The following is a 15,044-nucleotide window of genomic DNA, read 5'->3' on the forward strand; positions in this document are numbered from 1 at the left end:
TTTTCAGAACGGGGTAATTTTTATAAATTCAGTTATTTTGTCTTGTGGAGTATGTATAAATATTTGTTATGTGAAATAGCTTATTCAAGACAGTACTAAATAAAAAATAACAAGCAATTTTCATGATCCCATTTTGCATATTCTGCAAGGGGTGTGTAAACTTATGTGCACAATATTATTCTATTAGTCAAACAGAGGGTAAACAGTGGGAATGAAAAACTACATTTTGACTGGTTTTGGTGCAAGAAACATTATAAGTATACTTCACAGGAAAAATATATCACGTGTTTGTGTGCAGGTGGTGAGGTCTCTAAAGCAAAGTTTACGCAGTATTTCCGAGGCAGTTTGTCTGGACTGACGATACGATCTGGGAAGATTGCAAGCCAGAAGACAATCTCCTGCCTACAGGCCTGCAAAGAAGGACTGGACATCACCTCTCTGGAGAGCCTCGGACAGAGGATAAAGGTTACACACACACACATGTCTAACTTAAAACAAACTCTACATTATATTTCTGAATTAATGAGCTGTGCTTGAAGCCAGTGTGAAATGCCAATAAAAGCTCAACTGAATTAACATTGGGTTAACACTGAAAAGGAGTTTGCCATGAATAAAACCACAGAAAAGCGTTGAAACTCACTATTTTGTAGAAAACTAATGAGTATGAGGTGAAGAAAAGCCAGGAGACAAAACTTGAGGAGAGATATTTCTGTATGCACATTTTCCATTTTCTGCTTTGCTTTCCTCTGTTCTGTTCTATTGTATTCGAGAAGCTCTAGGGAAGGCTTGAGGATCAAATGAAAGAGGGTTTTACAGACAGAGAGTCAGAGTGTTAGTGAGAGACAGAAGACAACTGTTCCTTCACACATGTGGTCTGATCGCTCATAAGCTCAAAGCAGGAGTGTGCTTCAATCAGAAGCGACCTGATGATGGCTTTTTGATAAATAACAGTTCTGTTTTTGCCGTGATGAAGGATGCAGAATTTGAATTTAGTTTAATTCATATGACTGCTGTAAGTGTAGTTTATCATCAAATTTTCGGCATAAATCACTTAAAAACATACTTGTTAACAAACACAAAACAGTAGATTATATTAATAATTCATTTCTGAAATGCCACAGTGTTCTGAACAATGCATTTCCAGACTTTTCCTGGATACTGATCAAATAATTAAAAAAAAGACCAATTTACTAATTCATATGACCGATTCATAGACAAGAACAGACTCTAAAGATTGATTTACTTACACATCGGACATAGTGTGTGAGCATGTTCACAACAACATTAATGAAATATTTTAAAGCAAAACTACACTGTAAAAAACAAATCCTGTCATTTTACAGAAAAAAACTGGCAGCTGTGGTTGCAGAATAGTTCTGTAAATCTAGAGTAAAAATGTAAACATATTTACAGAACAAACCAATTTAAATTTAATATATTTAACAATAAATTACATAAATAATAAGGTACATAAATCTAATAATAAATGATTAAAGAATAATAAGTTTAGTCTTTCACAGTAAAAATTACACTGTAAAAATTGATTTTTAAAAGTTGCAAAAATAACAAAGATTATTGGAGTACATTTGTCAAAAAAAAGTCTTCTTAAAATTTTCATGTACACTGTAAAAAATGACAGTGAATTTAACAGTAAAAGACTAAAAATCTGTTAAATGGTTAATGGTAAATTCCCCTACTATATACAGTGAAAAACTGTATTGGACATTACATGTATTGGACATTAATTTTACGGTAGTATACCGTTTTTGGAAGTGAAAAAGACTGTATAATTTACAGTGAATAACCATAAATTGACATTCCCAGAATTCCCTGCGTTACATTTCAAATTTGATGTTTTTTTGTTGAAATAACTATGTTTCTTCTTAGTTTTTTCTTATCAGTTTTGTATATTAGGGTTGTAATAACCTAATGTTGTTAAATGAATGTTTATTGCATTATTTCAGTTTCATGTGTGTTACCATGATGGTGTTTAGTGTTTGTGTGAATGACACTGTGCACCTTCTATATATGTTATTATTTAAAAGCTGCTTGTGATGGGCTTTGGTTCATCATGTGACGTTCTCATCACCTCCTGCATTTGGTGGTTATCAGTGTATTACAAAGATACAAAACAGATTTCAGTACTTCAATAGGTTGGTATATTAACATTATATCAGTTAATGAAATTACGGTATTTAACTGTAAATTTAAGTTAAAACCGTAAAACCTAAAACGTTACTACCGTATTTTTTACGGTAAAATTCCGGCAACCACAGCTGTCGTATTTTTACCGTAAATTTTACGGAATTTTTTTTACAGTGTAATTAAATGTGTTGCTCATTTTTTGTAATTCTGAAACTTTCTATCAATTTCTGAGTGAAAATTGTTTGTTTAAAAATCTAATTCAAAATTGAATAAATATGTATTAACCTAATTTGTTTATGTAGTGTAATTGTTACAATTCCTGTGTCCTATCATTCAATTCAAATTCACAGCCATTTCTTCATTTCGCACATCTCTGCCTCAAACACTCACTCTCACAGACACCTTGATAGTATAATATCTCACGGTTTTCTGTCTCAGTTTCATCTGAATCCCGCTCAGTCTCTGGTGGTGATGGAGGGAGAGGATCTGGAGCAGATGAAGGCCGCACTGAGGAAAGTTTCTTACATCAACTCTCGGCAGTTTCCCACCAAGGGAGCGCGTCACCTCCGGATCTCAACGGCAGTGCAGTAAGATTATAAATATTCACGAGATCTCATCTCTGAACTACAATACTAGAATTTTAGCTCTGGAATACGGCAATATAAATGATCAAACCATTTATATCTGGTTGCACAGTTTTGATTTGCATCCCAGAGTCATGCGAGAGCTTAATTTTAATCTGTGCTTCGACCCAGGGCTGGAAAAGTTTTTAAAACTGTATCCTACTGCGTGTAAACTTTTTTTTAAATTGTAAATAACACAAAGATTATTGGAGTATGTTTTAAATGAAAATACTTTCTAATTTAAAATTTGACATTTAATTCAACGTGTTACTTGTCCTTTCTTATATTTAAAGGTGCTGTATGTATTTTTTGACTGTACTAAACATAAAAATACCATAATATGTTTGCAGATATTTAGGAAACATATTAAGTCTACATACTTGTTTCCACCGAAAAACAATGCTACAGTTATTCTGTACTTTGAAATGTGCGTTTTGTGTCAGAATGTCTGTTTTTGTTTCGGAGCTCTTTGAGCAGAGTAATATTAAAACACAGATTTTGTGTCCTCAATCTGGCAACCTTTTTCCACTATAAAGAACACTGGAACAGTTCCATTGATGTTAAAGGTTCTTCACAGAACCATCCATGCCAATAAGAACCTTTATTATTAAGTGTATTTGTAACTACATTTTCTGCTAGCTAGCTGCTTGCCGGTTGCTTACTGACTATTTCAAATCCCTAATTGTATACTATAAGCAGTACTAACCCTTATTGTAACCTTTTCACTTATTCTGTTCTTATCTAATTCATATTCAATGCTTAGGGAGGTTTAATTATTATGTACAGACAGGGAAATGCAAAGAGAATGATAGAGAGATTTGTTTTTTGGAGCACAATTGCACCCACTGGCACCCCATGATTCTTCAAAGAAGATCATGAATATGCATAAGCCCCTAGAGGTTTATGACCCGCCCCTCTGAGGCTTAAGCACAGCCAGTGGGCGGAGTTCCTTCAGCAAAGCGCAACAGAGAATTAGCATGAAAACACACACACACAACACTGAAACACACATAATAGAGCAATAAAGTATTATATTACTGTAAGACATATAATTGAACTCTAGCTTCTCTTATTCTTAAAACTTGCTGATCACAGACTTATATTAAGACCTAGAGGTTTATGACCCGCCCCTCTGAGGCTTAAGCACAGCCAGTGGGCGGAGTTCCTTCAGCAAAGCAACAGAGAATTAGCATGAAAACACACACACACAACACTGAAACACACATAATAGAGCAATAAAGTATTATATTACTGTAAGACATATAATTGAACTCTAGCTTCTCTCATTCTTAAAACTTGCTGATCACAGACTTATATTAAACATGTGTTGTGTTTTGCATAATTAGTAACTTTTTTCTAAAAGTAATTTACACAATTAATTTACACTTCTGCAAAGTAACAGATTGCTTCTCAAGGAGACAAACACTGTGCAAAAACTCAGAATTAAAGGAAACACAATATTACCTTGGCATAAAAAGTACTGTAAACATGGAAACGCGAGAGTGTAGACCTATGGGGGCAGAATTATTTTTGTTATGAACAGATAAAATGCAATACTATTTTGTTTAAAGAAATAAAAAATAAAATACACTAAAACTTGTTTTAAATGCTACAAGTGAATTTAGGGTGTAACGGCTGAAATAAAATCATAATTCACATTATTTTGGTCAATATTGAGATCCTGATTATTTATTTACTAACATCATTCATTTATTGAACCTTTAAATTTTTTTATTTTAATTTTTTTAACAGTGGGTTTCCAAATAAACAAAAACAAATATATGTACACATTTATTTAATTCATTTAAAGATAATAAATGAAAATAAATTAGATCAAAATAAATAAGATCAACTATGTTGTATTGCACATCCACAGTGCTCTACAAAATGTTTGATCTAATTTATTTTGGTATTATCATTTATTTTTATATAATATTTTTAAGTACTGAATTACTGATAGTATTAGTAATCATTCCAGTAAAAAAAATTACTAAACATTTATTTATTATTACTAAACGTCACTGCAAAAACTAATTTCGCACAATAATCATTTTATCAGAATTATTTTATTAATAACGGTTGGAAGCCAAAAATGTAAATAATAATAATAAAATAAATAAATAAATTTTACAAATTTGCATATCGCCCAGCCCTACATGCAGCACAACACTACAATATTACAAAAACAATATTCATTTTTAAAATACAACACTATATATTACAATACTTTTTTTATTTTGAGACTTGCTAAAGATTACATTTAACAGTAGTATTAAATTAATATTGTTGTGAAAGATTTATTAGCTTCTAACTTTAGGTGAACAATAAATGATAGCAAAAAAAAGGCATATAAATGTAAAACTAAGAGGAAATCATCATTCAAAATGAAATATTCAATAATGAACAATAAAGTTTACACTTGGCTCCTTCAGTGCCATGCTGGAATATGTTCACGTGTTTAAACAGATGCGATGCAAACATCCAGGTTTAGTGAATGGCAGAATGCCTCATCCTTCATTCACCGACTGCCATTCGAATGCATGAATATTATCATAGAAAATCCATGCATATGTTCAACACACATCACCCTAAGAAACAATTAACATCCAAATATAGGGCTAAAGATGTCATATAGCATGCATCGTTTGGTCATCATCAGTCAATCGTCACAGATTGTAAAAGAATAAGTAAAATCATATTTTAGTTTAAACCAACTGTATCTTGTAGCTAACAGCTGTTTTCACAATGAAATATGGATTCATCTCTTCAAGCCTCGGCGTATCTAAACCATTCATTTCCTGTCTGTTGATGAATGTGAGTGTTTGTCTGCGTCAGGATTAAGAACAACATCTTTAATTATAGAAGGCGGATCTGTGTTCATTTGTGGATAATGGACTTCCTACTTCTGTCGTTCAAAGCTGCTTCACGGTGGTGAAATCACTAGAGTTGTAAATTAATTCTAGTAAACACTGTTTGTGTTTTGCTTTTAAGCTTATTAAGTCCAATTACTGCGAGATGCAAGAAAGCTGAAGTGTTATTAATTCACTCCAGGCGTAGGTTTTCTCTTTGTGTGAAGTTATCAGCGCTGCAGTCTCTGTAATGAGTTGGGAACAGCTCCAAGTGATTTGTTTACACTCTACACATCACTGTCGAAAGCTTCTTATTATTTATATCCAAGCGGAGATGTCTTCACCTCTGAGGGAGTGCTTGCAGGACCCAAATCTAACTTTATACCCCATCTGCCAATAGCAAGTGAACTGAGAAAAGCTCTAAATATCAGGTTAGATATTATAGTCAACTAAAACTAAAAACCATTAAACGATATTTGCTACTTGAAATAAAAAACTCGAACTGAAATAACTGAAATGAATATTAGACATGTTGCAAATTAAGGCAACATTTCTCATTTTCATTTAGTTTATCTTGATGTACTAAAATAACTAAACCTAGAAAATAATGAAAACTATAGACATATTTAAAAATAATTAAATAAAAACCGACAAAAACACACAACAAAAATTTTAAAATTAAAACTTCAAAATTTTAATTAAAACAGAAAATATACAAAAAAAGAATAACAATTAAAAATAGAATAAAAAATCTAAATATTAATAAAAACTATAATAGTATCCTAAAGTATTTTGCATTATATAATTATGGCCAAAATTTATTTTATGCCTCATTTGCCAATTTCAAGTAAATTGAGAAAGTTTATCAGCTCTAAATATTTCTTGCATGTTATGGAAAATATTACATATTGTAATATATATATATATATATATAGCACGATAAAAGATGCATGTGTCAGACTGTAACTTTAGTGATTTAACTCTAAATATTGCAATAATATTGCAATTGGTACATTCCTTTTGGGTTCTGTGTGCGTGTCTGTATCTAAAATAACACTCAAACGTGAAAGAATATGTTGTTGTGTTTATGATCTCTGCAGGTGTTTCGGGGAGGATGTGTGTATTACTGTCCCTGATATTGAGGCAGTTGTCATGGTAATGCAGCCTAGTGAACCACGCATCATAATCACTGGGGCGGAGCACCTGACAGTCCCCGCCTCTGGCCTTGCCCTCGGCCTATCCCTGTTCAGAGATTTGCATATCATCAGCACAGTTACAAAAAGCGCCGAACAAACAAACACAGGTACAGAGAATCAGTTCTAGAATCCCCTTACTTCTCTTAACAGAATAATTTGTTCAAATGAAAAATCTGTCATTATTTACTCACCTTCATATCATTATAAACTTAAAATTGAATTTACATATTGTAGTGCTTATTCAAACCTGTCTTGACCCACCATTTTGAATATACAGGAATGAGAATGTGTTTTATCATCATTTTTGGAGCTTGGCAGGATCCATTCTATGCCAAAGTGTAGAAAGCATCCTTCTCAACTTGTCCGTGTTTGTTGAACAAAAGAGAGAAAGCCAAAGACATGAGGGAGAGTAAATGATGACAGATTTGTCCTTTTTGGCTGAAGTATTTCTGCAACAAAAACACTCCTGATGAAAACAACCCACAAAGAAAGTCCCCAAACGCTGCACAGAGCACATTATTCACTGACAAACCACAGGTGTAATGCTGTTTTGGTGGCAAACAACAGTAAATGCAAAAAAACATGTTAATTAATCATAAAAGACAGATGCTCACTAAACCCTCCACCCTCACAACACAACACAGAATCTGAAACGCCTCTCCCTCCTTTATCCTGAGGGCTTATATGTTTACTTTAAATGGGACAAATCATGTTAAACTATATTTTCCTTGCTCTTTCCAATTAAAGTTTCAATCACTATGTAGATATTCATTAGCATTCAAAAATTTGGGGTCAGTAAGATTTTTTTTTTTTTAAGAAATTAATATTTAAATTCAGCAGGGATGCATTAAATTGATCAAAAGTGAAAGTAAAGACATTTATAATGTTACAAATGTTACAAAACATTTCCCTTTGAAATAAATGCTGTATCCCATTTTTTAATTCTCCTTTTATTTATTTGGAGTTTATGGAATGTTTTTCTTTTGCATTTTGTCTGATGTTTGATGTTGTTACTCTTATGTCTGAAAAAAAGCAAAATAAAATTTGAAAAAAAAAAAAAAAAAAGGAGACAATTCACCCAAAAATACAAATTTGAAAAAAAAAAAAAAAACACATAAAAGTAGTCCAGTTGGCTCATGGACTATATGGTATATTATTGAAAAGTATGGAAATTGTAGCAGACAAAGAAAGGAAGGGTTATTTTTATTATTATTCATAATTTGTTTCATCTTTGTATGTGTGCAGATCACAGGTCAGGTGCATTGAAGGAAATCGCACATAATCTGGACTACTGTGACATTATGGTGTTGGGGGAGGGGTTAAGGGCGGGGCTAGAGAGTCTGGAACTGCACCACAGCGCTTTATTGGGCAAACACCTGCAATACGTCAACTCTAGCACCGGCATGTCCATATACGGTAAAAACAATAACTCTACAATTTACTTTTGTTACTCCCAATACAACTGTCTGACATCTTTCATCTTCTGTTTTAGGTGTGGACTCTGTTTGTCACTACACAGAGGTGATCAGACAGGTGCGTTATCAGAGCCGTCAGGCTGTCGACTCCATCCGCACCTTCAGACTCACCTGCTCTGAGCTCAACGGACGTTACACCAGCGATCAGTATTTGTTACAGGTGTGAACCAAACAAAGAAATGCACTAACTAAGCCACGGCTCTGATCTACGGCCTAAAGATGCTCTCTATCACTCTTTCTCCAAGGTCAACATCCTTCACAGTGAGGAAGATATTGAACATGTCAATCATGCGATGGCTCCGCCCAAATACATGCAAATTATTCATCCTACAGTCACAGAATCTAACAGCTACAGCTTAGGTGAGTGAAAGTCATAATGATCGTGTCGGAATGAATTAAGTGTGTCCGTGATTGTTCATTTTGATAAGACAAACATTAGCTGAGGTGATACCAAACATACTTTATTGATTTATCAATCTCAGTTAATATTATTTTATACATTTCTTAAGTTATACACTACCACTCAAAAGTTTGGGGTTGGTAATATTTTTGAAAGAAGTCACTTCAGGCTCCATTTATTTGATTAAAAACATAGTAAAAATACTGTGAATATTGTGAAATATTACAATTTTAAAAAACAGATTTCTATATGAATATATTTTAAAATGTAATTTATTTATGTGATGCAAAGCTGAATTTTCAGCATCATTACTCCGGTCTTCAGTGTCACATGATCCTTCAGAAATCATTCTAATATGAGTTGCAGCTCAATAAACATTTCTGATTATTATTAATGTTGAAAACTGTTTTTTCTGCTTCATACATTTTTATTTCAGGATTCTTTGATGAATAGAAAGTTCAAAAGAACAGCATTTCTTTAAAATATAAATCTTTTGTAACACTGTAAATGGTTCGCTGTCGTTTTTGATCATTTTAATGCATCATTTCAGAATAAAGTTATTAATTTCTTAAAATAAAATAAAAATCATACTGACCCCAAATTTTTGAACTGAAGTTTATAAAGTACTGTCAATGTTTTATAAAGGAACAAGAAATAACAATTAACAATAATAAATCTATAAATTAAATGCTGTTAATAAAAGTATGTTGTTCATTGTTAGCTCATGATACTTAATGCATTAACTAATGTTAACAAAATGTCGTTCAAACAGTATTTTCAATATATCGTACCATGTAGGGTTGGGAAACACAGAACTGGTTCCAGTTTATAACCAATGCCAGTGTAGTCTGATTTTTGAACAAATTATTTAAAAAAAAAAGACTTCAATCAGGTTATGAATCACTTACTGAATCAGTTGGAAGGGTTATTGACTTTGACTTAACCGCTAGTTATTACTTTCATAAACTCAAATGAACCAAAAACTGTAACTATGTTACTTAAGATTCACATTCAATACAGATTGAGTTTGATTGAGATTGAGGCTTCCTTAAAAGTACCAAAAGAATCATTGCAATCATTAAGAAACCAACTGACAAAAAACTCTGTCAAACTTGGCAATTATTTATTACAACATACTAAACAGATGTGACTGTCATCCCTCATAGCTTCAAGTCAAATTATGACATCTACTCTAAAGTCTATAGGGTGTAAGATTTAGACACGTTTATTGTCTTTCTGTAGTTGTCCTTGCCGTTGCTACTGCAGTCATTGTGCTGTGTATCGCCGCCCTGCTGGTGGTGCTGCTGAGTGTTTACCGCCTCAACCAACCACAAAACCAAGAGCACATTCACACGCTGCCAGAGAAACAAGCGGACTGTGACGGATCCTCTCTCTCCATCACCGTCAACCCTCTGGAGGTACGACAAACCGTCTACATGCTCAAGCAACACAAGACACCATAATGTAAAGAAGCTGCCAAAAGGATGACGCCTGTCAAACTGCCACAGCATGCATGAGTCTCCGTGAAAACGTTTCTTTATAGCTGGTAGGGCAGAACAGCAGTCACACAATCAGCTAGAGCTGAACAACTGATTTAAACACAGTCGTTTCAAAAATGATATACTAAAGTTGTGTGAGAGATCATTGGCCTAGTATTTTGCCATGAAGTTGGACATGTCATGTTCCTCAATCAATCTCTCTTTTGGTCCAACATCTTTATAAACCAATCAGATTTGAATGTTAGTGTTTCAATAACATGCAAGATGTCTGTTGAAGATCGCTTCATCTGGAAAGCATCTGCTGTGAACAAACATCTGATAGTCGCCTTTAAGATGTCAGTTTTACATACATTCGAAGATCTTAAAGACATCTTCTAAACATCTATTTGACATCTGATAGGAAAGGCCCTATAGACGTATTGCAGATGAGCAAACACTCTAAGAAATATGTCTTGCAGATATAAATGCAGACGTCAAATAGACATCTCCGTGATGTACAGTGCACTACCAGTCAAAAGTTTTTAAATAAAAAAAAAGTGCCGGTATTTTTTTGTATTAATTTTATAGAAATGAATACTTTTATTCAGCAAGGAAGCTTTAAATTGATCAAAAGTCATGATAAAGACATTTATGTTAAGATTTCTATTTCAGATGAATGCTAACTAAGAAACCTGAAAAAATACTACTCCGCTGTTTCTTGAGCAGCAAAGTGTCGTCTTACTCCATCGGTCTCTCTTGTGTGTAACATGCGGTGCATTTGTGTGCGAGTGGTTCTGTAAATGACTTTTCTCTCATAAAGTGCAAATGGATGGTTTATATGTGTTTGTACATCTTTACCGACTCAATTTGCTCCTTTTTGTGGTCGCTGCTGGACTTTCTCTACATAAGTCAATAAAAACGGTTTTAAGAAAATTGGTCACCTAACTAATTTTACTCATAAACGTGGCTGTTAAATGGCTGTTTTACTGGAATTTAACCACAATAAAGTCTATTATGGTCGCACTGGCACTGCAGACTGGTGAGACGCCCTGTGAGTCACACAACAGCGACATCTAGTGGCGCAACATGTGCAGCACGTTCAGATAGTCATTGTGTTCTCATATATTTTAGCATTTTAAAGGGAAAAAAAGGCCAGTTTTTAGACTGGATGTCCTGTACAGAGCACATTCAGGCTTTTTAGAGATATCAAATGTTTGAAGGTTTGATCATGAACACTCACCTCCTTGGTCTTTAAATATTTAATTAAATTCAAGTTTATTTGTACAGCGCTTTTCACGATACAAATCGTTGCAAAGCAACTTTACAGCAAATTAAGTTTCTACAATATTTAGTGGTAGTTTATCAGTGGTGACTGTCATATGGCAGAAATGTATGGGAAAAAAATCAATTAAAGACGTAATCAAACAGACGATGAACACTATTAACAGCAATTATTATATGATGCAATCAAACTTATACTACCAGTGCGTTACAATAGTCCAGTCTAGAGGAAAGATTAAGATTATTAAATATGACGGATATTGACAGAACGATCTAATTTAGCACTCTTAGGGAAATATGATAATGTTTTGCAATTATTATTTAAATCTGGCTCGTTTTCAAATTGTTTGTCATAAACATCTCAGAAAAATGTTATGGGATTTCAAATCGGAATATGGCTTTTTGTTACGAAACGGGGCATAATTTTCATACATGTCTTCTGTAGAGGACACCAGGACAAACATCATGTTAATCAACCATTTTGGGGAGACACAAGAAATTATAGATCAATATTCCTATAAAATATGAGATATTCTTATGAAAATGTTGCCAAGTTATTACTGGCATTATTACACTTCTTTTTTTTCATTATGGCTTGCCCCAAGAACACATTAATATGCAAATAAGATGCAATGTATAGAATGAGAATACCAATTTATGGACATTTTACACACAAAGTACAGTAGTATATCAACTCATTCTGTTATATCTTTCATAACATAGTTGAGAATCATCTTTGTACAAAGTTTGGTTTAAAAGTAGCCTCAAACCTGAAAACTGATTGGTGAATGAAAAAAATAAAACAGTTTTTGCCTTTTAAAGTCAATTGTTTTATTTTATTATTAGTTTTTTTAATAACTTTGTCCTGGTGTCCTCTACAAAGGACATACAATAAAATATCTTTTTTCAAAAATATTTTTTTCTCCATTTGTTTTTTATGCTCCAACCAATGTAATGACAAAAACAAAAAAACATTTCACAAAGCTTTTTTTCTGGTTCTCATGAGGATATTATACATTTTTAAATAAAGACATTATAACTGGTCATTCAAACGGTTTCCAACAAGAGTATTTAATCACGATGAGGATGTTGTTGTTGATGATGATGATGATGATTATAAAAAAACAATGACACATTAAAATAAAGTTGTGACAAAAGTGTGACAACATGCCCCGTTAAAGGGTCAACATTCAAATAACTATCTTAATATATTGATGAGACATAGAATGTGTTATTTATATCAAGTAAAATATAAATTATAAATACATATTTCATATCTATCATATTCAAATATTTAAAAAAAAATACTTCGCATAACTAGCCATTTACTGTTCAGCGGTGTTGCTTTTGGGTGTTGTTCTTCAGAAAACCCCAATGATCCATAAACGGAATAATATAAACCCGAAACCCAATTAGAACGATGTAAATACAGCATAAGCAGGTTAGTCAAAACTACTGTGAAAACACTTAGTGTCAATTACTATAAAAAAAAAAAAAAAAAATTTACTGACTCCAAACTTTTGAACGGTAGTGTATCACAAGATTTTCATTTTAAATAAATGCTGTTTTTTTTATTTATTTTATATTCATAAAAGAATCCTGAAAAAAGTATCACAGGTTCCAAAAAACATGAAGCAGCACAACTGTTTCCAACATTGATAATAAATCAGCATATTAGAATGATTTCTGAAGATCATGTGACACTGAAGACTGGAGTAATGATGCTGAAAATTCAGCTGTGATCACAGGAATAAATTACATTTTAAACTATTCAAATAGAATATTTAAAACAGTCATTTTAAATTGTAATTATATTTCATAATTATACAGTTTTTAATGTTTATTCAAAAACATTAAAAAAAAATTTTCAAAAAAGACCAACCCCAAACATTTCAACAGTAGTGAATACTGGCTTTAAAAAAAAAAGAAAGAAAGAAATGTGATGTTAGTGAAAAGATCCTGCAACACAGGAAGGGAATTTTATAAAGTAGGTGTGACTTGCATATCCAACTATATTTAGATCAACTGTAAGTAGGCTTTTGGAGAAAAAAAAAAAAAAAAAGAATAAAATGCTAAGTGTAGGATACGGCCCTTTTAAACGGTTCTGTAAAAAACGTTTCTGGTCGGTGTTGCAACCATGTAAAACCCCTATTAAATTGCCTTTTCAGAGAAGTTTGGAAATATGCTTGTGAAAGGAAAGGACGTGATGTGTGGCCAAGTATGTGGCTCTGCATTTAACCCATTTAACACAGCAGTTAGTAGTGAACAAACAAACACACGCACACGCACCGTGAACACACACCCGGAGCAGTGGGCAGCCAATGCTGCGGCACCCGGGGAGCAGTTGGGGATTCGGTGCCTTACTCAAGGGCACCTCAGTCGTCGTATTGAAGGTGGAAGAGAGCGCTGTACAATGCGACGGCAGCCATAATGCGCCAGAACACCCACCACACACCAGCTTACTGCTGGAGAGGAGACAGAGTGATGAAGCCAATCAGCATATATGGGGATTGTTAGGAGGCCATGATGATCAGAGGCCAATGGCCAAATTTTGGCCAGGATGCCGAGGTCACACCTCTACCTGTGATTTTTAATGACCACAGAGAGTCTTGGGCTACAGTCTTGGGCTACAGGGTGATATGGCTGCCGGACAATGACATTATGATTCCTAACACGTCAATAAACAACATGGGGTAAGGGCTTATTTCTGCTGAGAGAGGCACAAAATTAGAATAAGATAGTGAATATTTAAAGTAATTTCAAACTTCTTTTGAATACAGTATTTTTCAAATATTCACTACTGTTCAAAAACGTTTAATACTTTGAGAAGTTTCTTCTGCTTACCAAGGCTGTATTTATTTGATCTAAAACACAAAAAATGGTAATATTGTGTAATACTATTACAATTTTAAATACCTGTTTTTTTATTGTAATATATTTTAAAATATAATTTATTTCTGTGATGCATAGCTGAATTTTCAGCATCATTACTCCAGTCTTCAGTGTCACATGATCTTCAGAAATCATTCTAATATGATGATTTGCCGCTAAAGAAACATTTATTTCTCATTGTTGAAAACTAGGGATGCACCGATATGAAAATTTTGGCCGATACCGATAACCGATTATTCTTTATTTTTGAAAGCCGATAACCGATATGTTGGCCGATAAATCTATATCCAAATTGTTATATACTTTTTGAGAGCCTGATTACAAAAAAGGTCTCATCATTAAAAGCCACATCCCAAACACTTCAACATAAGCAACCTAGTTTGAACGGTGTACGTTTTAAAAATATTTTTACTCTCCCATTAACAAATTTAGTCATAAAAAAGTCTTACAAATAAATAAAATGATGCATAAATAATGCAAACAAGTCACTGGACATCATTACACGTGTAAAGAATCAAAATGAATGCGCCACAGATCAATAAAACAGAATAGCCTCTGCACGGACAATAATTAAATGATTTTAATTACTAAACCATATTGTTGATGAAAATAATAAGAGAAAAATACAAGTGGTTGTTGTTATTAATAATATATCAATGATTTTGAAAAAGTAACAAATTAATACCACTGTTTAAAATAGCAGCC

At 33.1% G+C, this 15,044-nt stretch overlaps 1 protein-coding gene across 1 annotated transcript in view; it reads left to right on the plus strand.

Moving 5' to 3' along the window:
- LOC107558801 (calsyntenin-2-like) overlaps positions 1–10,195 on the plus strand; it is a 56,608-nt gene extending 46,413 nt beyond the window's left edge. Inside the window, exons 9-15 of the mRNA XM_016242490.1 lie at positions 271–465; positions 2,584–2,732; positions 6,718–6,920; positions 8,059–8,229; positions 8,306–8,448; positions 8,534–8,648; positions 9,931–10,195. Of these exons, the coding sequence (XP_016097976.1) occupies positions 271–465; positions 2,584–2,732; positions 6,718–6,920; positions 8,059–8,229; positions 8,306–8,448; positions 8,534–8,648; positions 9,931–10,151 (1,197 nt within the window). The 3' untranslated portion in view covers positions 10,152–10,195. The remainder of the gene's footprint in view (positions 1–270; positions 466–2,583; positions 2,733–6,717; positions 6,921–8,058; positions 8,230–8,305; positions 8,449–8,533; positions 8,649–9,930) is intronic.
- Positions 10,196–15,044: the final 4,849 nt, after the last annotated feature.

The sequence above is a fragment of the Sinocyclocheilus grahami genome, unplaced genomic scaffold (genome assembly GCF_001515645.1).
Source record: "Sinocyclocheilus grahami isolate Dianchi unplaced genomic scaffold, SAMN03320097.WGS_v1.1 scaffold661.1, whole genome shotgun sequence".
NCBI lineage: Eukaryota > Metazoa > Chordata > Actinopteri > Cypriniformes > Cyprinidae > Sinocyclocheilus > Sinocyclocheilus grahami.